Below are 26,125 nucleotides of genomic sequence, written 5' to 3' on the forward strand. Positions count from 1 at the left end.
AGCTGCCGGATAATTAGTTCGTGAGTGAAGCAGCTTTTGTTATTGTGAAAAAAATGGATAAAAAAGAATTTTGTGTGTTAATAAAGCATTGCTTTTTGGCAAAAAAAAAAAAATACTGTTGAAGCCAAGGCTTGGCTTGATAAACATTATTCGGACTCTGCACCAGGAAAATCAACAGTTGAGAAGTGGTTTGCTAAATTTAAACGAGGCGAAATGAGCATCGAAGACGATGCACGCAGTGGATGCCCCAAAGAGGCTGTTACCGACGAAAACATCAAACAAGTCCACAAAATAATTTTAAATGATCGTAAAGTGAAGTTGATCGAGATAGCTGAGACTTTAAAAATATCAAAGGAACGTGTTGGACATATTGTGCATGAATATTTGAACATGCGAAAGCTGTGTGCAAAATGGGTGCCGCGCGTGCTCACAATCGATCAAAAGCAACAACGTTTTGATGATTCGGAGCAATGTTTAGCGATATTCAACCGTAATAAACACAAATTTTTCCGTCGATATATTACAATGGATGAAACATGGCTCCATAACAACACTCCAGGGTCCAATCGACAGTCAGCCGAGTGGACTGCACGTGATGAACCGAATCCAAAGCGTGGAAAGACGCAACAGTCGGCTGCCAAGGTTATGGCATCAGTATTCTGGGATGCGCATGGTATTATATTCATCGATTACCTCAAAAAGGGCCAGACCATCAACAGCGATTATTACATAGCGTTGTTGGAGCGTTTAAAGGATGAAATCACGAAAAAATGGCCCCATTTGAAGAAGAAAAAAGTGCTGTTTCATTAAGACAATGCACCGTGTCACAAATCAATGAAAACGATGGCAAAATTATATGAATTAGACTACGAATTGCTTCCCCATCCACCATATTCTCCACATCTGGCCCCCAGTGACTTTTTCCTGTTTGCAGACCTTAAAAGAATGCTCGCTGGAAAGAAATTTAGCACTGATGAAGAGGTAATCGCCGAAACTGAGGCCTATTTTGAGGCTAAAGAGAAATCGTACTATAAAAATGGCATCGAAAAATTGTATGACCGCTATAATCATTGTATCGCCCTCAAAGGCAACTATATTGAATAATAAAATCGAATTTTGTCAAAAAAATATTTTTTACTATGTTAGCCTACGAACTTTTCAGCCCAACTGTTATATAAATTGCTATTAGAAGTGAAATGTTAATTTTGTGTAATAAGTATAGTTTTTAAATAAAATTTAGGTATTTATTCACCATTTTAACAACAAAATGCCATTCATATATACCGCTTTTGATCCCGAAATATGCCCACTTTTTGTACTGAAATCTTAATCTTTTATTCACCATATGTGGCTCTATTTATTAGGGATCTTGTGGACATGGATGTCTGTAGGCATTTTTCCAGGCAACCCCCTTATAATAATGAACACAAAATTACTGACTGAAATGAAATTATACAGGGTGATCTGTTTGCAATGTTTCAAAAGTAAACCCTTACATACAAGAAAATATTTGAATTTATTGCCTGTTAATAATACATATATGTGTGGGAGTGTCCCAAGTTTTATGTCCCAGCACATTAGCACTCAACATGATGTGTTACACTCGAAAATTTCACATACCACATGATACATTGCGACGTGACCAGCATGAACGCAGCTGAAGTCTGTAAACCTCCACTTACTCAAAACTTACATCGTTTCTGCTTATATTACAACAAACTGCTCAGAGATACGTACCTTAATCTCATGTATATACATTTTGTTTTCTGACATCTCAAATGGATCACTCTGTGTGTATGAAATATATAATTCATAATTTTAAGTAATCTACTATATATATAAAAATGGATGTATTTGTGTGTGTGTGTGTTTGTTTGTTCCAATATAATTTGTTTCACAGATTATGAAACTGCCAGATGATATTCTCACGAAGTTTTGCCATGAACTATCTGGATTTCACAGATAATGAAACTGCCAGATGATATTCTCACGAAGTTTTGCCATGAACTATATGGATTTCACAGATTATGAAACTGCCAGATGATATTCTCACGAAGTTTTGCCATGAACTATCTGGATTTCATAGATTATGAAACTGCCAGATGATATTCTCACGAAGTTTTGACATGAACCATCTGGATTTCACAGATTATGAAACTGCCAGATGATATTCTCACGAAGTTTTGCCATGAACTATCTGGATTTCACAGATTATGAAACTGCCAGATGATATTCTCACAAAGTTTTGCCATGAACTATCTGGATTTCACAGATTATGAAACTGCCAGATGATATTCTCACGAAGTTTTGCCATGAACTATCTGGATTTCACAGATTATGAAACTGCCAAATGATATTCTCACGAAGTTTTGCCACGAACTATCTGGATTTCACAGATTATGAAACTGCCAGATGATATTCTCATGAAGTTTTGCCACGAACTATCTGGATTTCACAGATTATGAAACTGCCAGATGATATTCTCACGAAGTTTTGCCATGAACTATCTGGATTTCACAGATTATGAAACTGCCAGATGATATTCTCACGAAGTTTTGCCATGAACTATCTGGATTTCACAGATTATGAAACTGCCAGATGATATTCTCACGAAGTTTTGCCATGAACTATCTGGATTTCACAGATTATGAAACTGCCAGATGATATTCTCATGAAGTTTTGCCATGAACTATCTGGATTTCACAGATTATGAAACTGCCAGATGATATTCTCACGAAGTTTTGCCATGAACTATCTGGATTTCACAGATTATGAAACTGCCAGATGATATTCTCACGAAGTTTTGCCATGAACTATCTGGATTTCACAGATTATGAAACTGCCAGATGATATTCTCACGAAGTTTTGCCATGAACTATCTGGATTTCACAGATTATGAAACTGCCAGATGATATTCTCACGAAGTTTTGCCATGAACTATCTGGATTTCACAGATTATGAAACTGCCAGATGATATTCTCACGAAGTTTTGCCATGAACTATCTGGATTTCACAGATTATGAAACTGCCAGATGATATTCTCACGAAGTTTTGCCATGAACTATCTGGATTTCACAGATTATGAAACTGCCAGATGATATTCTCACGAAGTTTTGCCATGAACTATCTGGATTTCACAGATTATGAAACTGCCAGATGATATTCTCACGAAGTTTTGCCATGAACTATCTGGATTTCACAGATTATGAAACTGCCAGATGATATTCTCACGAAGTTTTGCCATGAACTATCTGGATTTCACAGATTATGAAACTGCCAGATGATATTCTCACGAAGTTTTGCCATGAACTATCTGGATTTCACAGATTATGAAACTGCCAGATGATATTCAACGAAGTTTTGCCATGAACTATCTGGATTTCACAGATTATGAAACTGCCAGATGATATTCTCATGAAGTTTTGCCATGAACTATCTGGATTTTGATACATGATCGCGGTTCTGCATTTCTAAACATGGCTTGGGTGGTACACAAGGTGGTGTTCATTTCAAGAACATGAACACGCAACAGCACTACCTGCACTGACAGCTTTTGGCACTTCACGCACGTTCATGGGCTTCAACTAATACTGCTCATTATTTGATATTGCTATCACTAGACCTCAGGACTTTATGTCATATAAAACTGTAAAATATGTCAGAAATATTTCCAGTAAAGTCAAAAATATGCACAACATTACTTTCGAATTTCTCATTACATGGGAAATCCGTATCTTCCTGGGAAGATTGACTAGGGTGGGGTTGGGATAATAAATGAAGTCAGAATACCTTTAGCCAAAAAATGTAGTGGAAAAGTACTCAAAATATCATGAGGAGCACTGCAATTATACTAAGTTTAATTTAATATTATGTCAGATCTACACGTTTGTGCAAACTAAATCATAATTAGCAGCTCGCTACAGACAATCAATACACAAACAGATTTTGATGTATCGCTGTGTCAAAAAACTGCAATACTGAAGATCTCTTTAAATATCCTTCCCCGGTTTCACACAACTTGCAAAAAAGGTACCTCGTGCCCGCACAACAATGAAAGAGAAAATTTTCCCTCAATAATGTTTGCAAGGCTATCAATTGTGAGCAGGATAAAAAGAAGGGTATATTATTCTTCTGTACTCGTTGGTAAGAAAAGACAGCAACTGCTTTTAACACATTGGGGGTCTCACGATGGGCATAGACCGCAGTGCACTTAAAGTCAATGTGGACGAATTTTGTAATTTGTAATGATTTTTTATGTGCACATAACAAGTATTCTTATGCAAAATTCAAAAGATGTATTGATAGTTTATGTAGTTAATTATTGAAATTTCCAGATTACGAACTTAAGATATCTCTACATTAACATTTGTTACAATGATGTACTTTTTTTTTTCACAAAACATTGCTGAAAAAAAAATATTCAAAAATGTCTGAAAATGAAAAGAAAATTTAACAAATTTTTGTTCACTGAAAAGAGGAAGTTTTGTAGATTTAAGAAATGTGTGGTAAATAAAAACAAATTAAAAATATTTTTTCTATGATTTTTTAAAAACAACCAAAAACCGCAGACCAGAGGTAAAAATGCTGTATTATGAGGCCAGACCCGAATGTGTTAATTTCTTCGTTCGTAATTCACTTATCCTGCCATCGATAATATTAACTATCAGTTGCACTACACGAAGAATAAATTATAAAATAACAGATTATATGCAAGACAATTACGAAATTATACAGAAATATGTGTTATTTTGACGAAATTGAAGAAATGTGTTGTAAAAAGGCAAATTGATAAAATATGTCAAAATATGCCTTATCAAGTTCATCTATTTCGGCTGATTTTCACATGTAAAGATCTCACCCCAGTATTCGATCTGATGCCAAATAAAAAATATGTTATAACTTAAAGTCCCGGGCCCTAGTTACACCTCTTCTCAGACAGAGTTGCCACTTTTAGATTTACAACACATGTATCAACAAAATATATGACTCTTGTATAATTAGGTAGATATCTGCTTGGTATGCCTGTAGAACTCACATAAAGTAAATTTTGTTTGTGTAAATTTTTCTCCATCATACCAAAGTCTGAAACAGGACAGAGCCTCAGCTACCAAGTACTGATCTTGTCTTCATTTTAGAAGTCTGTCTCAGGGCAATTCCACTGTGACATTCAGACAAATTTGCATTCACTATTTAATTATTTTCTCAGCACCTTCAAGCATGCAACTCTATCAATTCATGTTAATTTCCTTGATGAAAGTTATTTTATTTCAGAATATTTCTCCCCATCTTAATTTTCAGCTACACAAAATACATTTTTTGTAATTGTGACGGGTGTGACACTTCTGAGACATGACTTTTGGACCTTCCTCAGGCTTTGTGAAATATATTGGTTTACTGAAACAATTTTATTTTATTTTCAGTAACTTACTCGAAATTTAGATGCTTTTAGTTTCAAAAAATATTACTACATACTTTTTTTATGAACACTTTTTTGCCTATCACGGGTGTGACACCATGCACATTATTTACTTTGCAGGAGTATGGAACAATGCAAAGGCTATGAAAATTATGAAACAGATTCTTCGAACTAAGGTTTGTTTCAGAAATGAAGTAGGATTCTTCGGAGCTTAAGATATAGAAACAAACAATGAGAAAATTAGAATCTATTTAGCTTTCTTATGGTAATGAAACTAAATTAAGTGCAGAACCACAAATAAAATCCCACTTTTACCATAAAGTTATTAATAATTTACCTGACATTGGATGCCTCCCTTACAGTACAGTGATTTACACTAGCAATCAAGGTGTCTCAGGTTCGATCCTCAATGGAAGCACATTGCAAAGTGGTTTGGATCATTCTTTAAACCATACCTCCCATCCCAATTAGCCTATCTGAGCATAAAGTGGATATTAAAACAAAGATTTATTTTTAACTCCCAGCACTTTCTCGGCACAAAACACACTGTCACAGAAATTATGAATTTTTAAACTAAATAAAATTCATACAAAAATAAAACTGAAGTAAGTTTCACACTTCAATTTTACTTTTGTATGAATTTACACTTGAAAAATTGTATGAAACTATAATCAAGATAGCAGCTTACAGACACTTTTAAATTATTTTGGGATAACTTAAGAAAACTTTATGCACCATGGTTCAAAAACAGTAACTTTAAATATTATTACAAAATGAATACATTACGATACAATTAGCTATGGCAATACTTAATCTAAAATTAGAATATGCAATGCCATATCACATAAAATGAACACAAGAAGCAACTGAACAGAAATGCATAATTACATAGTAACAATGTTCAGCTGTGATTATGTACAAATTGATGTATGTACAATTATACAGAAAAATAACTTCCTAGCTTGCATATGAATGCAAGGAACAATTCCATAAATGTTCAAACACTGTTTTCATCACTTCACTTCATCACTTTGCACGAGCGATTTTAGACATTTTACTGCCAGACATGTCTGATGGTAGAGCAGACAACCCTTTCTCAGGGTCCATATCAGGACTGCTACACACTAGATCTGCTGACAGACCCTCCACTGGAAAAGTGTACTTAGTGTAAGTTTCTCTATAATGCATGTAGGGTAGGAAAAGGGGGTGGGGGAGAAGTGGATAAAAGTGGGAGAAAAAGTGAATAAACAGTCTGAAGTCTTAATAAGTTATGTTTGAAACAACTCAGCAATTAAAATCAGTGTGTTTCTATCTCTTGTCCACATGTTATTTTACACTAATGGAAGAATAAATTGAAATTAACATGTAATGTTGTCATCAGCAAGTTTGAAAGAAGATATTAACTGTGATTACTAGAGGCATAAGAAAGGTAAAGTGCTCCCCTGTGCATAGCACCACGCCATGAAGGCGTATAGGGGGTGTGGGGGTAACGCCCCACACTTTCTTGATCCGGTTGTGAGTGGGGGTGATGTGATCAGCATCACGCCCCTGACCGCCTTTACCCCCCATGCATATTTCTTTTTTGACAAAAACACAAAATGTGAACTAACATGCTGTAATTTTCATTTTTCATGTTTCTAAAAGGTGTGAGGTGCATTTTCTTACCGTTTTGTCACAAAATGATGAGAAATGAACTGTAAAATGCGAAACTGACTCGCACGAAATTTAGAGTTTATTTACAGAAACGACACTTTCTGAAGTTTGAATTATCTTGTGAGTTATGCATTTCACGGAAAATTGATTAACTCTGCTGTAAATATTTGAGAAGCAAAAATTGACCCCTTTATACAGGAATAAACTTAATACTCTTGGTAACTACATCAATGTGTTATTAGAAGGGATATGTTTATTTTGTGTAATAACTGCAGTTTTTAAATCAAATGTAGTATTATATTCAAAATTTTAAAACCAAAAATGTTATTTTATACACTGCTTTTGATCTGATTTTTCAATGCTATAATACCAAAATATAATTTAATTTACCACTTTTGAAACAGAAATTAACTGTTTTTGTACCAAAATTTTTTGCTTTTTTATTTACCAAAAATATGTGCCTCTAATGATCACACTGTATAGTATAACTATTTTACTTTCTTACTGGAAACATTACACTAGTCGACACTTTGAAAAAAAAAAATTGATGTTTTCAAATCAATATGTGATTCTGGAAGTATTTTGAATGCTGATCACAGAAATGACATCCATTTCTTCCCATCACGTCACCAAGTTGAATAAACCCACCATATTATAGCATTGAGTTCTGGACATTTTGTGAAGGTATTTTTTTGAGGGATTTCATAAATTAAATATATGTAACAAAAGTCCACACAATTGTTATGCCAATTTGGCACGTGAAGGTGGAAGATGGATTAAATGTTTACAATTCTGTATCATTTATTGTATTGTATTGTAGCAAATTAATATTTTACCACCATCTAAACAGACCCATCTATTGGGGAAATCATGGAACTATACATTTTATTGTGAATTAAGGCAGTTAATATATATTGCTGTTTTCTGAAAAAACTGGTCATGATGGGTAAAAATGGATTTCATTTTTGGAATCATCATGCTGAAATTATTCAGACAACAGTTATCTGCAAGACATCAAAACCCACGTTGACCAGTGTTAGGTCAACTTAACACTTACAATAGAATTTCGATTTTATGCTCTGCTGAGGACCAAGGGACAAAAACTAAAAATTTGGAAAAATGGAAAATCCAGGAACATAAAATTATTGTTCCACTGTATTCCTACAGGCAACACATCTCAAATAAGATCATTGACCACTCTGGCAAAGTTTATTACAGTCCCAGGCTCAATTCCCAGTTGGAGTCCCCAAAGCAAGTTGCTCGACATCGCAAGGACAGTTAGGGGGGCTACTGGGAAAGAAGAAGTAGCACGCTTCAGTCTCGAAGCCAAAAACAGCCACAATGGGACTAGATGTGTTGACCACGTGTCAGCTGATGGGAAAAGCTGTTCGGAAGCCCCTGGCCCTTACAGAGCTTTGTGCCATTAGTTTAGACTTTAGTACAAGAAACTCTTGCATATTGAAACTAAAACAAAGAAACAAAGTACGTTTTTGGTTTGAAAGTAAATGTGCATTGTTGTGAATAAAAAATAAAATTGTGATTAAGTTGCAAATGCATTTGGTTTATTTTCACTTTTCATAATGTGGAACTGGCAGCTGGACTGACATGAATCAGCAGTTGGTTCAATTGTATTCGATTGACATAATTTACTATCACATCCTAAGGTCCCGAAAGCTACTCGTGTCACCAAACAAATGAGAATCAGTGTCACTTGAAATTTGCTGCAAGCACACAGTTTCCTTCTGTGTTTGGTTGTAAATGCGAGGGTTGTCAAAAAGCTGTTAGAAGCAGGAATGTAGGCAGGATGGAGGAGGAGGAGGGGGGTCTTCAAAATCCTACAAATGTTTCCGGGCTTCCACCACCTCCACTTTTTCACATTTAGATGGCAGCAGCTGATAAGGGTTGCCCCCTCGTAAAGAATGCTTGTCATGGGCCTGGTTCCAAGCGACTCTCATCAGCACAGGAAGAAATTATGGGAACCGTAGCTTAATGTGCTTCCCTTTGAGACACAAGAGTAGCTATAGGGAAGCCGATGTTAGTCATAAGGCATGCATTTTGCAACCGAGATTGCCAGTTCGAGCAGGGCACACACCTTTGCACATGATTGGCAGATAGAAATTGCCCACAAGGTCAATCGTAAGTAGAAAATGCATCCAGTATACTGGCTAATTTAAATGCTAGTATTGCCTGCCTATTTTAACCAACACAAATTGTACCCGAACTGCAGGCTCTAATGATAATGATGCTGATCAATTCAATTCCTATTTTTGTACAGAACATGAGGGTGAAAGAGGGAACAGTATCATATTCAAATTAAATTTAAAAATACACTAAAAACTTGAGACAATATTATACTAAAATATCTTGTTGATCAGGAAAGACAGTTTTAAATGTAAAAAGCACAGCATAAAATAAAATACATTTCGATTAAGGCTTCTTACCAATACACACCTGTACATATTTTGCTGCACCTTTTAAGAGACAGTCGGGAACATGTTTGTTCAGACTGTCCGACAGATAGTCTTACACATCTTGTAACCAAAATGAAACTCAAACTTCCCTTGCTTAGAACCAGAACAAATGAAACAATTACAATTAAATGGGAAAGATCTGACATGCTAAAAGGAGGAACCAATGTACAAAATGTGCAAAGAGTTGCAACAATTTACTGGTCAAAATTAAAAGCACGGACACGTTTGGTTTGATCTTGCTTATTTTATGTCACTTTTTCCGCTACTTTTGGCTGACAATTGGGATGGATGGTGTTAAGTAACCCCGGATTTTTTTGTTTTTAACTTATTTTTTTCCTTTGCAGGTAAATAAGAAATAAGAAGTTACGTCATTAACAAATGTAACAACTGACAAAGTTTTACAGTGACTAAAATAACCTATTTTGCTTGTTAGAACCTATTTCAGGTTTATGCACCTAAATCAAAACTTTTTTTTAGGTCTTTATATATTTTTTAAGGTTTTAAAGGATTTTTATATCACACTGAGGTGTTTACTCTGTTTGGTGATGAATAGAGACCATATTTTAAAGGGAAGTCTTTTTTATTTTTTAACACGAATCTTGGAATTGTAACATTCAACAATTGTCTGTTTGCTGCAGTTTAGAGGAAAGAAAGAAAGAAAAAGCACCTCCTACCTTACTTTTCCTCCACGAGTGCTGGGAGTATGTTACACCGATTGTTGAAACATTGCGATTAAGGCTTACGGAGCAAGAAACGCATTGTCGGATTGAAAGTGTACTTATCTGCTATATTTAGACTTTTGTTGTGAAGTTTTTTAGAATACTTTTGACTTTACTGTGTGAAGTGATGACAGTATTGAGTGTCAGTGAAATGGCGAAGCCACGTATAAGTGTCAGCAAGCTGTTGCAAGGAAGATTTTATCGAAATGGATGACAAGATTATTCACTGTACTTTACCTTGAAAAAAAGGAAATGAAAAAGGACCATAGCTTATTTTTGCACTACACTAAAAATATTACTTTAAATGAAAGCACAATAGTACGAAATTTAATGTATCCTTTTTTATATATGAATGGTATATATTGTGTTTTCATTGAAAATAGTATTTTTAGCAGATTGCAAAAGAACTACAGTCCCTTTTTCCTTTCCTTTTGTTCTTTATAGAGGAAAAATTTTCCCTTTAAAATTAGGTCTCTAGTGATGAAAAGCCTCAATGACTTTCGTGGCTTGTAAGGTCAAAATGTTGGATTTTTATCTACTTTTGAACCAGCAAGGTTCGGTAAAGGTAAAGTTCCCTGTGCACATAGCACCCGTCCATGTAGGTACACTTTAGTACCAGCAAGGTACTTTTTTATTTCTATTTTATTACTGGGAGTATGATAGCATGTACAACTGCTAAAAATTCGATCTCCCATGATGGCCAAATTTTAATGCATCGTGATTGGTGCACATAACTACTGTCATATTATTTATTCTTATGAAAGCAAGCTATACATAAACTCTAAATTAGAGCTGAGTCAATACCACTTCGTCAATTCACACCGATACCCATACTTGAAATTTTTAACAATTAATATTTCACTGAAATTACATGCATCACTCTAAAACATTCAAATATTTACATCAGAATGTTATAATTGCTATAATTTAATAACAAAACCTATTTTTCATGTATCACTTGTGCAAAATAACTAAAAACTTTGAATTTTTGCATGATTTCAAGGATAATTAGACTAAGCACGAAGTCGTGTTGCAGACCCTGCAAAATACCCAACCGATACTGATACCACTGGTATTGGTTGATACATCGATATCGTCTCAGCCCTGCTCTAAATTAACCAAGTCAACTTACAATGAGGAACGGTCCCACGCTGCACAACATTGCCCAGCAAAGAAGCTAAGAATGTGTGATGCTGCACATACGAGTTCTCCATATCAATAAGCGTTTCTGATGAGAGAGAACTGATCCCCTGTTTCCAAATGGAATGTACGCTCAGGGCAATGTTCAACACCTAAAAGAACAAGCCATAGACAAGATAGTTATGAAAACAGCATGGAAAACATGATGGTCACTTAAAAAATATATTCAAACGAAGCAAATACAATGGAATCTCTATTATACTTTTCAGAAAAATCTTCATAGACTGCAATGAAAAAAATATTAGGGATACGACCAACTGGCTGATATAGGCATATTGGTTTATGGTGAAATTGATGATAATTTTACACATCTGATATCAGATCAGACAAATGGCTTGTAATTTAATATAAAATTATTTAATTTCTATTTTATGAATATAGAGGTATAATTCATACACTTCCATTTTGTAAAGTAGATATATAAATATGCAGCTCCTTATCTAAGGCATAAAGAAGTGGTTCTTAAAGTGTGTGCTGCGGTGCCCTAGGGTGCCATGAAATGTTCCAATATCTTCACTGAAATGATATGACTGTTCTGAATATATGCCTTTTTAGTAAATTTTACACATATCATTAAAATATCTAGGAAGCATAATTGAGAGAAATGGAAGAATAGATGAGGAGGTAAACAGAAGAGGACAAATGGGTGGTGGACTCTATCAAAGCATTTGAGGATTAACCTTTTCGTGGCCAAGGCCACTTTCACATGTAACCCCCTTGATGCCCAAGCCGATTTTGAGCAAAATGCAGAGTTTCAATTAAATGAGTGTAGATCGGAGGCTAATTGCCCTAGAGAGATGAGTGATATACCGTTGTACGCGGAATGAACCAGATTCAGACTATATAAAATTTAAGCAAATTCGGCGTATATGTGGCAGGGGGAGGGGGCTAACTCTCAAAATTCCAAAATTTCGGAAAAAAAAATTGGTTCCCCCACCCTCCCCTCAAGAAAAAAGTACATGACAGTGTCGACATGCACATGGAAATGATCGCTGACATGTAAGGAACACAAAAATATTTGCATTATTATCATATGACCAATGTAACTTGAGTTGTACCCCCAAAAGGAATGGTCGGCACGCCACTGATTCAAGCTTCAAAATGCAGCGGTACCTTGAAATGACTTTAGCTCAGAGACTATTTGCCCTGGAGATATGAACGATATACCGTTGTACGCAGAATGAATCACAGATTCAGACGGTATATAATTTATGCACATTCAGCGTATATATGGAGGGGGAAAGGGGGAAATCCCCTGAACATACTTTTTTTTTTAAAAAAATGAGGTTTCTCCCTCCCCCGCCCCCCTGAAAAAAAGGATATGAAAAGTTCCAAATGCACATAGAAGTTATCCCTGGCATATAAGAAACAGAAAAATATTTGCATCATTGCCGTATGACCAATGTAACGCGAGTTGTACCCCTGAAACGAAAGGCTTGTACGCCACTGTCTCAAGCTTCGGAATTGAGTGAAATGCAGAGTTACATTGAATTGACTACAGCTCAGAAAATAATGCCCTAGAGATATGAAAGATATATCATTGTACGCAGAATGAATCACAGATTCAGACAATATATAATTTCTGCACATTCGGCGTACATATGGAGGGGGAAAGGGGGGAAATCCCCTCAAAAATACTTTTCTTAAAAAAATGGTGTTTCCCCCTGCCCCCGAACAAAATGTTAAAATACAAAATTTATGCAAATTTGGCGTATATATGGAGGGGGAAGGGAGAAAACCCCCAAAAATTATTTTAAAAAATTGTCACTTCACCCAAAAAATGTCCTCGCACTTGGGCACAAAACGACACCTACGCACAACATTCACGGACGAAAAGCTTGAACGCAGTGAAAAATGAGCACCGATTCTTGCAGCTGCTTGAAATTCCATTTTTAGACAATGCAGGGTATCCCCTGTTGCAACTTGCGGACACTTGTGCTAAAAAAACAAAGGTTTCCTTCAGCGCACTTCGAAATTCCATATTCACAACGCAGATTCAACAACCAGTCTTCCCCCTCCCCCACCCCCACCCCTGCTTACGCCCTCATGGAAAACTTTCATTTTGACATTGGATACTGATAAACAAGCTTCCTTCGAATGCAGTTAACAGGAGGGAGTGAAAAGCATTGCTTTAGAACAACAAAGCCGGTCTTCCTTTGTCGGCAAAAATTTGACCTTGAAAAGAGACGCAAAAGAGAAGTCCCTTTTCCCACCTTTTCCCCTCCATTTTCATGAAGACAAAAAAAAATGCAAAAAACCATTTCTGTTAAATACATGTGTTAGGAACAATATATAAAAAAAAAAAATCGAAATTCTAGCCAAAAATAGAAAAGTTATAACGTAAAAACTACGACCTTGACACAGCATCTCGATCGAGATGCTTGGTACTGGGAGGGTTACATTTGGGTATCTCGATCGAGATGCTTGGGTCCCAAAAGGTTAATATGGAATAGGGATGTATCTATGAAATGCAAGAAGGCAATACATCACACATACTACGTGCCAATAATTATGTATGGAGCAGAGACTAGGACAATGACAAAGAGAGACAAAAGAAAGATGCAGGCAGTGGAGATGAAATTCTTAAGGAGTATACTGAGGAAGACTAGAAGGGACAGAATAAGGAATGAGGACATCCATCAGACAGTGGAGGTGAAGCTTCAGGACAGGATACATCACGCACAGATGAGATGCTTCGGACACATGAAGAGGATGGGTGCAGAAAGCTTGTCAGTAAGAGCTTACAATGCACAAGGAGGAGACCAAGATGTCTGTGGAAAGAGCAGATAGTGGATAGTGTTAGGAGAAGAAGACAAGATTGGAACACCCTTGAAAGAGAGAGGAGTGGTTGAAGACCAGAAGAAAATGGAGAGGCTTGACTTCTATGCTGACCCAGCCAGAGGCAGGAAACGGTGAAGGATGATGATGATGACATATAAAAGGTTTCTGAATTTGAAATACGTATGTTTATTTTTTAACCTACGGCAAGCAAACTAACCACACTGAGTGTTGCAAGTGTTAGATAGGCCTACATTCTGACTTGGGTGCTGTGTAAAAATCTTGAAACACTACGGGTGCTGCAAATTGAAACAGTTTGGGAACCCTTGGCATAAGCTATTGTAGTTATCTTGTTACATACACTACTAAAGGAGGTGAATCATCCATTCAGGGGCTTCATGGGTGATTTGGAGATTTACATACATTGGATCATTAGAATATTGGCTACAACAAATGAACAACAAACCCTGTGGCTCAACATCCTGTTCAGGACATTCAGGACCAACATGTTTTGTTTGGTAATAGGTGTTCAGTGAATTGTGTCCAATCACTGGTGTTTTCAGGCTTTTGAGAATGGAGTCCGCCACTATTGTTCCTAAGTGCTCCCGAAATTTTGTAGCTCCCACTGGGAATCTAAACCAGAACTCCTTGCACCAAAGGTGAGAGTGCTAACCATTAGGCTATGCAGGAGCTCAATATTAGATATTGCTTTCAGTTTATTTTGTGTTGGTACTTTATCTGTACAGCAAAAACACTGACATCACTTCATACTGTTACAAACAGTACTTTTTTGTGTGTAATTCTGTATGCTTGGGTTTCTTCCATGGTTCAGTGTAGTTCCGCCGATGCTAGCTTCCATGCCACAGGGCTCAAACGAGAGGAATGTAAATAATGTAAATCAGCAAAGTAATGGAAGAATCTGAGCCTTGTTTGTTGAATTGTAAATAAATGTATAAAGCCCATTTCTGCAAGTTTTCAGCAATCACCGTGCAACATTAATTCAGTAAGTTCTTGTCTCTGAATTGATTCTTTGGTTCTGAGCGCTCTGGTGAGGATCGGGATGGGAACCCAGGAAGTAGTGGTATTGATACTACGGACAGGACCGGAAAGTACGAGCCCCCCTCAAGCAGCTTTGCTACACTTAAAACAGGCTCAACATGTCCATATGAGCTTTTTGAGCAAGTGTGGAACTCTTGCCTAATCCAAGATTTTTGTAAAAACGCCATTCAGAAAGTACGAGCTCTTCAGATTGATTTGCACATACTTATAAAAGTTGCATCAGCCAGATTTTTGTTCATAAATTTGTCAATTTTTGACCATACCAGAAATTAAGCTTATTCTGTCAAAATCCCAGGAATCTTGAATTGATATCTATTGGGTTCTGAGACCGAGTGGAGTGTAGTGTATTGCCTTGTAATCAAAAAGGTTCGGGTTTGAGTCCTCATAAAATCTGATGGCAAAATGTTAATATTGTAGTTTTGTAAACAAAGGGGCTTTGGGTTCGAGTCCTGAGAGATGTGGTATTCCATACGTGAGATTTTGCTCTGTTGATAGCTCCCAGATCTTAAATTTGGTAAAAAATTCTCTATTCTCTATTAAGAATCGCCAGAGTTTTGTTATCTGGGAGCTCAACAATACGGCCGAAACTGCCTGATCTATACATTAGAATGGAGGTCAAGTAAACATTGCATGCTTTTTCTAATCTTTTGATCAATCCCATGTTTCGGCCAACAATAAATTATGCATGGCCGGGGGTTGTATGCCAACAGATATAATCTATACTGCGTCTTTTCAGAGTTATTCATCGTCATTAGATTATATCTGTTGGTATTACCTCTATTGTGTCTTTTCCGAGGGAAATTACATGTCATTTGTCATGGAACTCAAAGAGAAATTCTTATCTATACTATGTACTCTTTCAGGGACCATCCATCATATTGAGGAATTGTCTTCTGGATATTGTCATTGCAAACTGAATTGCATTTAGGCTTGGTCTTGTTGTACATAAGTCTGTAACTTATAGAATAATTATTGCAATATTTCTGTATTTCTTTTGTATTTTGGATAGGTATCTGCTACGAACAGAGGTGGTATAAAATGGGTAGGTAATATATTTTCTGACGGTAAAGTATTGTTTTATATCCAAAGGGTTTCTGTGTTTAAATCGTGTTTCTAGTTCGAGTTGCTGTTTTAAGTCTATTTTATGCACAGTAAGGCTAATCGGGACTGGCCCTACAGTTTTAAAGTGGGATCCAAACTACTTGTGCCTCTACTGGGTATCGAACCCGGGACCTCTTGATTACGAGGCATTGGGGAAGCCATGGGGGAAGCCCTGAATCGTGCTTCTAGAACTGCTCTGTGACTCTCTCATTTCTCACATCATAAACATATGATTTTTCACCTATAAGAATAACACTGCATATTGTGTCTTCAGGTAAAGCCTCGTGAAATTCACAGATAATTTTAATGTTTGTCCTGTCATTAACCACAACTTGTTTCCTTTTTGAAGTGTTAATTACAAACATGGGTCTCTGTGTTTTGAATTCATCTGGTGTGTAGTACAGGTCAGTATTGCCAGTAGTGACGCGCTTGAAGGAAGAAAAAGCTTCATATAATTTAAGAAAATCATCCTTGGAAATGTCTAAATTGTAATTTTCTCTAGGAAAGACCTCATTTCTGCCATTTTTAAGATATATGTTCTTGATGTTGCAGTTATCAAATCTACTTGAATTTTTTTCCTGATTATTGTGTCTTCCGGTCTGAAACAGTACCACCACGAAATCAGGCATGTCGTATTGAATACTGGAGAATGAATTTGTGGCATCAAATTCATAATATGTGCCAGATGCGGGCTTCTGTACGCATTGATATGTGTAAAATTGCAGAGGAATCTGTGGATTTTTTACTATATCAGCTTTGTGTTTAAGAGCGTAACTGGCCTCATATTCAACAACTGGGATTCTTAACTCCATAGTCTGAATAATGCATTTTCCTGCATCAGGTAAGGTATTAGGCAAAGCTTCTCCTGTAGGGTTTAATGTGCTGTACCTCATCAAAGCATTGTTATCATTTGCAGCTCTTCTAAATGTAATTCTTAACCCGCCCTTCCACATAATTTCTTTGTAATCCGAGAAGAATCCTGGCAACAGGCGCATGGGGAACAGCACTGTGTGGCTCTTGGTTAATATCTTATCACCAGCCTCAAATCCACCGATTCTGTAGTAAGAAGCTTCGGTCTTGGATAATTTTAGAGTGGCCAAAGCTGTGGAGGTAATGCCGGGATAATCTATTCTGTTTATAACAACGCCATGCTTTCTGATCTCAATTTCAGAGAACAGATGCGGTACAAAATTGTCTACAAGTCTTATATTTGATTTTGCCGGATAATCTGTTCCATCGAGCTTTACAACATCAAACTTGATGTATAGATCTGCTCTGTGGGGGTGTATAAAGCCATCCCCTACATCAAGATCAACCTCAATCTCTGTGTTGGGTTGATTTAAATTTGCAAATGTCCTCCTGTTTGGAGGGAATGATTGTAGCTCATAACTCTCAATATTTTCCATTGTATGTATTTTTATTTAAATGTTAATCTCTATGATAGCAGTTGTTGTGGCTCCAGCAAAATCAACTAATTCTTCTTTTTCATTAGTGACCATCAATTCAATATTATCTATTCTATTATGACACACAGGAAAATATAATGTTGGGGATGGATTGTAGATGATTGGCTCCATGAATTCGGAATTAGGTTTGAATGTTGCAATGATGCCGGTTTGTTTGTGAGTGCCTATGCCATTTGATTTGGTGATCATACCCTCAGCCACATTACAGTGAATATTCAGAGTTTCTATGGCTAAGAATTTAGGTATATTCATAGCAGTGTGTTTGATGGCCGCTTCAAGTTTTGTGTTGTTCTCAAATCCTAACAGCTCTCCTATAGTACCCAGATGCACTGTTTCTGTAGCAGATACAATCTCTACTCTGTGAGTGACAGAATTTTGACTTAACACTATACCTCTGGGTAATTGAGCATTTAGAGTGGACAGATTATATTGCCCTGGAGTGATGACAATTTTTTGATCCCCTACTGCAATTTTGTTGTTGTGGTGTGTAATATTAGGGATCAAGTACATGCCATAAAATGCTCTGAGAGCTATTGTTTTGGGATACACTATGTCATCATGTAATCTGAGTTTCAATATTGAATTTTGGCTGGTGAGATGGAATACCCCCATGATGTTTCAAATACCACAGGGCCTTTTGAAAATTTTCAATTGATGGTTTATTTATTTGAGACATATATCTGAGAACAGATAAACACAAATGTCCGCAATTAACATCTTTGAAATTTTGAACACGGGCATTATTGTAATAAAGATTAGCTGATTTTAGATATTTTACTAAATTTTCAGGTGGAACACCTCCAAATGAATCAAACACAAATGCCTCATTGTTTAAATATTTAAGATAACAGATCCAGTGAGTGCCCTGATTTTTGTACTCATCCAAATTAACAATGCCACACTCTTTGTTGAGTGGTTGTTCTGGCAAAGAATCAGACATGTACACACCTCTAAAATTTTTGATGCCCAGTGGCTTGATTAAAGCTTCAATATCTTGGTTTGTAAGCGGCTCTTGTTTTTTTTAAACTTATTCATGGCTCTCTTAACACCTTTGCCTTTTTTCTCCATGGCCAGGTTATGGCGCCTCTGCTCATCTAATTCTGCCTATTCTTTTTGGCATCTATTACTGTTTTTGCTATGGCAGCTGATCCCCCAGCCAAGCTCCCCACAGCCCCGAGAGCAGCTAAGATGGCAGGGATAGTAAATATGAAACCCCCTGTATGCAATTTTTTTCTTGATTGCTGTAATTTTTTTAATTGGGGGGTACTAAGCAACAATTTCATACCATGTCCCTTTGCAATACAAGAGCTTTTTTTCTTGCGCTGCTTTTTGGTTAAAAGACTATCAATAGTTTTAAGAGATTTGAGACCTGCATAAGGTATTTGATACATAACACCCTTGGCCTTCATTGTAGGTTTATTATTTACAGCCCCCACCCCAGTTTTTGTTTGGTGCTCATAGCTATGGTGGTTCCCAATGCTGATATTCTCTCACTTAAAGAAGCATCTTTGCTTACAAATCTACCAAATGCAGCTTCTTCTAATTTCTTGTCTGCAACATGTCTCTTGTCAAGATCAGAATGTGTGTTGTATGCTATGTCATGGTCTTTACAAGCAGCATCTAGGGGATTAACACCAGGATCCCCTCTGTTTAATCTATGGTCCAATTTTGTACCGGGACCACAATACTGATAGCCTGGAATGTGTAGTTCAAATGGCAGCTTGTTTATAATGTCATTAACAAGCCCCCGACCCTCAGAAATATTCCAAAATTTAGGTGGTAGAGTATTAATAATTTTTATAAGATATCCAATCCCCTTAGGGTCATTCACTATAAAATTAGACAATTTTGTGCTTATCATGTCCATAATTCCAACCTTTTCATTGTAAAAATTGTGGTTCCCAGCATTTTCCTCCCCAGCTATCACCAGCAACCTATCTACAAGTTTCCTGACATCATCAACCCACACAAATTCTTTAGGCAGGGTGTTGTATTGTTTGATTCCACTGCCAGTCTTGATCTGCGACCATATGGGTTTGATTAAATTATTGTATTTTGCCCCACTGCTCGACTTAACCCTTTTTTGTGTGGGATCATTGTTCTGGTATAGAGCATCTGATTTTATTAATATTTCTTTGTAATCCTCATAATCTTGATCTGTATAGCTGCCAGGCCTTTTCCTAGTCATCAATTCCCACAATCCAGGTGTGCCGGTGTACTTAACAAAAGCACCTTTTTCTCCGAGACGAGATTCTGAATAAACAATTATATCATCTCCCATAAATGTTACTCTGAAATTGCCAATTCTATGAATGATGCTCCCATCAAGCTCTGTGTCAGCATATAAGCCAAAAACCTCATCTTTGTTGTCTTTAGGTGTGCTTAAATATTTTTGAGCAAGAAGACCCAATTCAATAGGATCCTGAGTAGCTTCAATTCTTCTAGGAGCAACAGGACTAGGTGTATGAATACTGGAAAGTGGGGTGAATGGATAATCCAATATGTTCCTTGCAGCTACAGGTACGAGCTCTGTGATCAAATCTTGATTTTGCTCTGTAACAGTTTTGATATTCTTACCTAAATTATTAATAGCATCAATTACAGGCTGTTCTGTTTGTTTGTGTTTTTCATAAATTCCTCGGTTCTCTGATTTCCATCCCTTAAATCTTTTTACAAGATAATCCCTTAACTTAAGATCATCAATGACTGGTCGTTTCATGGTTATTTATATATGTTTCAACGTCTAGAAAATCGTTGATTTTATTTCTGTATTTGCCGCTACTGGGTGTTCTTGTCATATCAATTGTGACAAACCCATAACTGTCCTGGTTCCAGCACTTGCTGCAAAATTTAGAAAAATCATTGTAGCTCAAGTCCCCACCTACATATTCATCATGTATGTGTTTGAGGTTGGTATGGTCTTGATGAAACACACATATAAAATTGCTGTTGTCTCGGATCAGCTGCTTCGGAATTTTTGAAAAAGTCTGTGCCAGGTAGAAGCAATCAATGTTTTTGTGTCGGCCCTGTGTAAAGAAATTTCTAACCTTGTTTTGATTATCCAGTATAATGTCATCAAACACAACAACAGAATTATCGAGACATTCATGAAGTGGCTTAACATCTGGTACAAAAGTGGCAATATCCAATCCATCATATAGCTTCATCAGCTGCTGATATTTTAATTGTTCCAAGCTCTTAGAGAAAACATACAAGTGCCTGTTTTTCCAGTCTAACCAGTTGGGTGCCAATAAAAAATTATCAACCATTAGTGTAGTTTTACCACAAGCAGATGGCCCAACAATAAGACACCTAATATTATCAGGCAGCAAGTTGCCATTTCTCTTATTCTGTTGTTCAGGTTCTGGCAGCCTTTTTATAACATCCGAGGTGCTCATATTATTATTTTGTCTGCATCGATCCAGCTGTTTTCTGGATGACCCAGCCATTTGACAAGTAACTTGTTGCCTTTTCTGCGGATAATTTTTTCTATGAGATATGTGTCAGGCTGTTTAGTTTTGCTGAGCTCTTGTTCATAGAACCTGCCTTTGAGAATTTCTCCTCGGTGATCTTTTATTATATATGTGTTAAGGGTCCCAGGTTTAACTTGAACTACTGTAAATAATTCTGTGCTCCAGTTTCTTGTAAAGCCTCTTTTGAATAAGTGCTTATATTTGCTGATTCTTACTTGATCGCCTACCCTGTATTTGGCCTTTCTTGTTGTTGGCTGGTATCTAGGATAATAAACAGTCCTGATCAATTTTTGCTCATCAGATGAAGTTACTTCAGAGGGTTTCATGTTGATTGTGGAATGGACCGAGTTGTTATATTTATGTAGAAGTTCTGGAAGGATTGTAAGCCATTTATAATTACCCTGCAGTGTAAATTGTTTATACATAAGATTTTTTAAGGTTCTGTTGAATCTCTCTACAATTGAGGCCTTGAGATCACTGTAACTCGAGTAATGTTTTATTGCCTGGCTTTTAATAAATTGTTGAAACACTGAATTATAAAATTCTTTGCCATTATCTGTTTGCAAATAGCGCGGGGATCTTCCTGAATGATTGATGATTGTCCTGAGGGCTTCTGTAACACATTTTCCAGTCTTGGATTTGAGTGGCACAGCCCAGGCAAATTTTGAAAATGTATCTATTACAGTGAGTAGATACTTGTAGCCCTTGTTGATTTTGTCTAGGTTTTTCAACTGCCCAGTTGCCATTTCAATCAAGTCGCTCTGCCATAAATCATCTATGCCTTTTGTGACTACTGGGAGTCTCTTATAATTATGTCGGGCTTGTCTGTGTAATTCATCAACTATAATTTGTCTAGACATAATATGTAAACAGGAATATTGCAACTATAGGGTGTTCAGCAGCTGATACTGCAGGATTTTCTAAATATAATTTGTCTCCTATTTGTATATTAAATTCCAGAGATCCATCATCTTCAGCATAGGCTGTTTCTAATGTATTGGGGTCTGTAAAATCCTCTAACTCTACACTGGTGATTTTCACTTTGTTATCAGCATTTGTTATTGATAAGGTAGGGTAGTGGTGTGCCTGTGGCTGATGCCAATATTTGATCTTGATTGGTCTCAATATGCCCCCAACAAAAAATTGATAATAAAATTGTGCAGGGGACAGCATATATATTTTGCCACCTGGTGTAAATGGTGAATCATATTCTTTGTTGGGGATGCTGTACAATTCAAGAATTACTGTATGTTTTGGATTCTCGATTATGCCTGTTATTTCCTTTTCTGCTGTAAGCAATCTGCTTGTTACAGATTCAAGGTGCTCATTGATGGTCCTAACAACATCATCGTGGCCTGGCTTGATTTTTATGTCCACAATAAGTTTCTTGTATTGTTGCACAATCTCTTGAAGCTGGGTGGCAAAAACAGACAGAGCATTTGCTTGATTGGATTCCATGGTCCCTAGCTGTTGCTTGATATTAGCTACAATTTGTTGCAAATTTTCAACAACTGCCAATTTTGAATTTTGAGCAGTAAGATCATGGACCTGTCTTCTGATATCCTCAAACAGGGCATGCAATTCATTAATATGTTGATTGGTTGGTAGAGTGGCCACTGTCTGAGTGAGATGTTTGATCTCTGTCTGGATATTCTTGATATCTTCTGATTTCAATATCCTATTCACAGCTCTCTTAATATTTTTAAGTTCCTGTGATGTAGGGAGATTTGATACTGTATTTTGCAAAGATTCAAGTGCCAATTTCACATTGTTTAATTCAGAAGCATCGGCCACATTTTGCATAGCATTTTGGAGCAGGGCTATATCTGCCTGAGTGGGTGTTGATTGTTGTAAAATTTCAAGCTTTGTTTGGATATCATCGATCAAGTGATGAAAATGAGATAGTTCAGATTCAGTGTTGAGGTTTTCAAGCTTTGTGATTTGGTGCTGGACACTGACAAGTGTATCTACAATCCCAGGCAGGCGAGTTTCTTGTACATTTGCCAAATCACTTTGCACTGCTGCTATTGTACCTTCAAGATGGGTTATGGTACTTTGAATTTTTCCAAAATCTTCATATGTTTCAAGTTGCAGCTTAATATTTGCTACACTCCGAGTTATTGCATTCAAAGCATCAGAAGATGGCAAATTGTTCATAAAATTTTCAAGTGTCTCAATTTTTTCTTTAACCTCGGCTATGGCATTGTGCAGAGGATCCAGATTAGGTATCTGGAGTGATTGAATCTGTTCTTTTAGAGTGGAAATGACTAGATCAAAATCTTCTTGTGATTTTATACTTTTGACAATTGTTTGGAGCTGTGCCTGGACATTATTTATCTGCTCTTCCAATTGTTGCTTCAATTGCTCAGAGTTGGTGGCCTGGGTCTTAAATTTGGCTTGAAGAGCTGCTACAGCCTCTTCTAAACTTTGAAAATTATCTAATGTTGCCAGATCAGTATATTTTTGAAGCAGCAATTTGAGTTCAGAATCAATTTTAAGAAGAGGGTCCATGCATTGTGATTGTAAATTTGTAATTTCTAGTTGAAGACTGGCATTGAGTGTGGTTTGTAAAGCTTGTAAATCACTTCTTAATTTCTTGACTCTGACATCAAGCATCAGAATCTCATCACTGTGATCTTCATGTCTTGTATGGCCAAATATATCATTAGGCATTTTGTTTTAGTGGTTATTTATTATAGAGTATCTGATTCTTAATTCTATAAAAAAGGGTATAAGCTTGTCATAAGATCCAGGGACCTCAATATATAAGCAGTCACCAGCAGAAACAGTATATACAGTGCCAGAAATCATGTTTGAGTGCTTAATTCTATAAATATTTCTCCCTACTGAAATTTTAACATCACCCTCAGGGGTTGTAATAAATTGCAATTGCCCACCTACAGGTAATTGGTAATGATTTAAATTATTGTTAAATATGTACAATGTTTTGCCTGTTTCTTCATCATTATCTGTAAATATGCTGTTCAGATGAATAATTAACAAGCCACTCAGTTTAGACATTACAGATTGTAAATCAGGAGAGGGTTGTGGTGTCGGCAGGTCCATAATAGCCTGTTTTTTGAACCCAAATAAGTTCATAGGCATGTTTATTTATTTCAAATCATGCTCTGTAATTGGGCATTTTTTTCCATTTTTCAAATCACAATGACCCCATGGTAAAGTATGTATGCCACATGATAAAATACATCTCTTATCATCATGTGGGTCCAGAGCCACTTTTGTTACAATATTGCTAGTCAGCAAGTGATTCTCACTCTGAATTCTATTTTCTGATGTTCTGATTGAATTCTGGGATTTGATGCAATTTTTATAATCTTCAAATTCAAGATCTTTTTCCACAGTAACTCTGCCAACGCCCTTGGCTTTTTTGACAACAGCACTACATGTTTTAAAACTGTACACCTTGGCACTTAACCCAGCAAATTCCACAATAACATCGCCAAGTGTCTCATCTTTTAACTTGCCAGGCACCTTTTTGTTGTGGGGTTGAACTAATGTATGTTCACTGGTATCAAAGTATTGAAACAATTCAGGCTGTGACATATCTTGATAAACATCTTCTGTTTGAATTTCAAGAATAAAACTATCCGTGTCCATGTACAATAATTTTACACGATCACCATAAAAAGGTTTCAGCACATCATAATACAATATTAACATATGTAATTTGGACGATTCCAATATCACAGCCCCTTCATAAATAGGTTTATCAAACTTGATCTTTGTTTTCATCATGTTGAAAAGTGCCATGTGCTCATCATAAATTCTTCTGTAATTGAAATTAGGCTTTGCAACCAATTTTTTGCTCCGGCTGGGGTCAGTAATTATTTTAACATCGGTATGTTTCCTGACATTTTCAATTGTTTTGCCATACACTGAATTCACCATCAATTTAAACAAGCTCTTATCAAATTGACTCTTTGCAGATGTTCGAAGCTCTGTATTTGTGTCAATATATGGTTTCAACCATCTTGAGTGCCTGAACCTCAAAACTTTGCCAACTTTGGTTACTTGAACACCATGTTTCATCAGGAACTGGAGGTTTTTGTAATATATGACATATCCCTGTTTCGGCTCCAGGGTCATCATGAGCTTCTTCTGTTTAGAACCAGGTGGGCACCTAACCTCGGGAATTGGGGGCAGATCAGAAAATTTATTGTGCAAATCATCAGGAATTTTCAGATATGTTTCTAAGAATAGGCCATATTCACTGTCATCAAAATCCTTAAGATCCTCAATATTAAAATCTTCAACCCATTCAAGCCCTGCATATGGCAGTTTTTGCATCATGGCGTGACCATAGAGGTTGTTTGCATCCACATAAAGTATATAATTTGATGGCCGTGCTGGATCATAATCAGGCATATGCTTGTTATTTGCTCTGGCATATCTCTGGGAACATTGCACCATCCCTCCTCTTATACATTCCTCCATAAACAGATACTTATCTTGATCGTGGATCAGATCCAATTGCATTTTGGTATTCAAAAACGTTGCAGCCCATGCTAGACCAGGGGCACTGTAAAAATACACTGGGTCCAGTCCATAATTTTGCATGGAAGATTTTCTGAATGTTTGCAATATATCAGTTGAGAGAGTAACATCAAGTTTCAAATAAGCCATGTGATAATCACCAAATGTCTCGCATTTTAAACTTTTCCACATCAATTTGGCATGGTAATAATCTTCATCAGTAATTCCAGATCCTCTGATTTTGCTATAAAATGCTTCTTGTGGTGGCAGGGAACACTCATCAAATTTAGAAAAA

At 36.5% G+C, this 26,125-nt stretch overlaps 1 protein-coding gene across 2 annotated transcripts in view; it reads right to left on the minus strand.

The window, feature by feature from the left end:
* Nucleotides 1–26,125, minus strand: part of Grip128 (gamma-tubulin complex component 5) — a 131,034-nt gene that overhangs the window by 21,176 nt on the left and 83,733 nt on the right. The window contains exons 17-18 of one of the 2 annotated variants that reach the window (XM_083144630.1): nt 11,392–11,551; nt 5,434–6,564 (exon numbers count right to left, since the gene is read on the minus strand). In XM_083144630.1, the coding sequence (XP_083000756.1) occupies nt 6,443–6,564; nt 11,392–11,551 (282 nt within the window). In that variant the 3' untranslated portion in view covers nt 5,434–6,442. Of the gene's footprint in view, nt 1–5,433; nt 6,565–11,391; nt 11,552–26,125 lie in introns of those variants that run through there. The other variant, XM_083144628.1, reaches the window with a different exon arrangement.

This window comes from Lepisma saccharinum, chromosome 23 (assembly GCF_977018435.1).
Source record: "Lepisma saccharinum chromosome 23, izLepSacc3.1, whole genome shotgun sequence".
Classification (NCBI taxonomy): Eukaryota; Metazoa; Arthropoda; class Insecta; order Zygentoma; family Lepismatidae; genus Lepisma; species Lepisma saccharinum.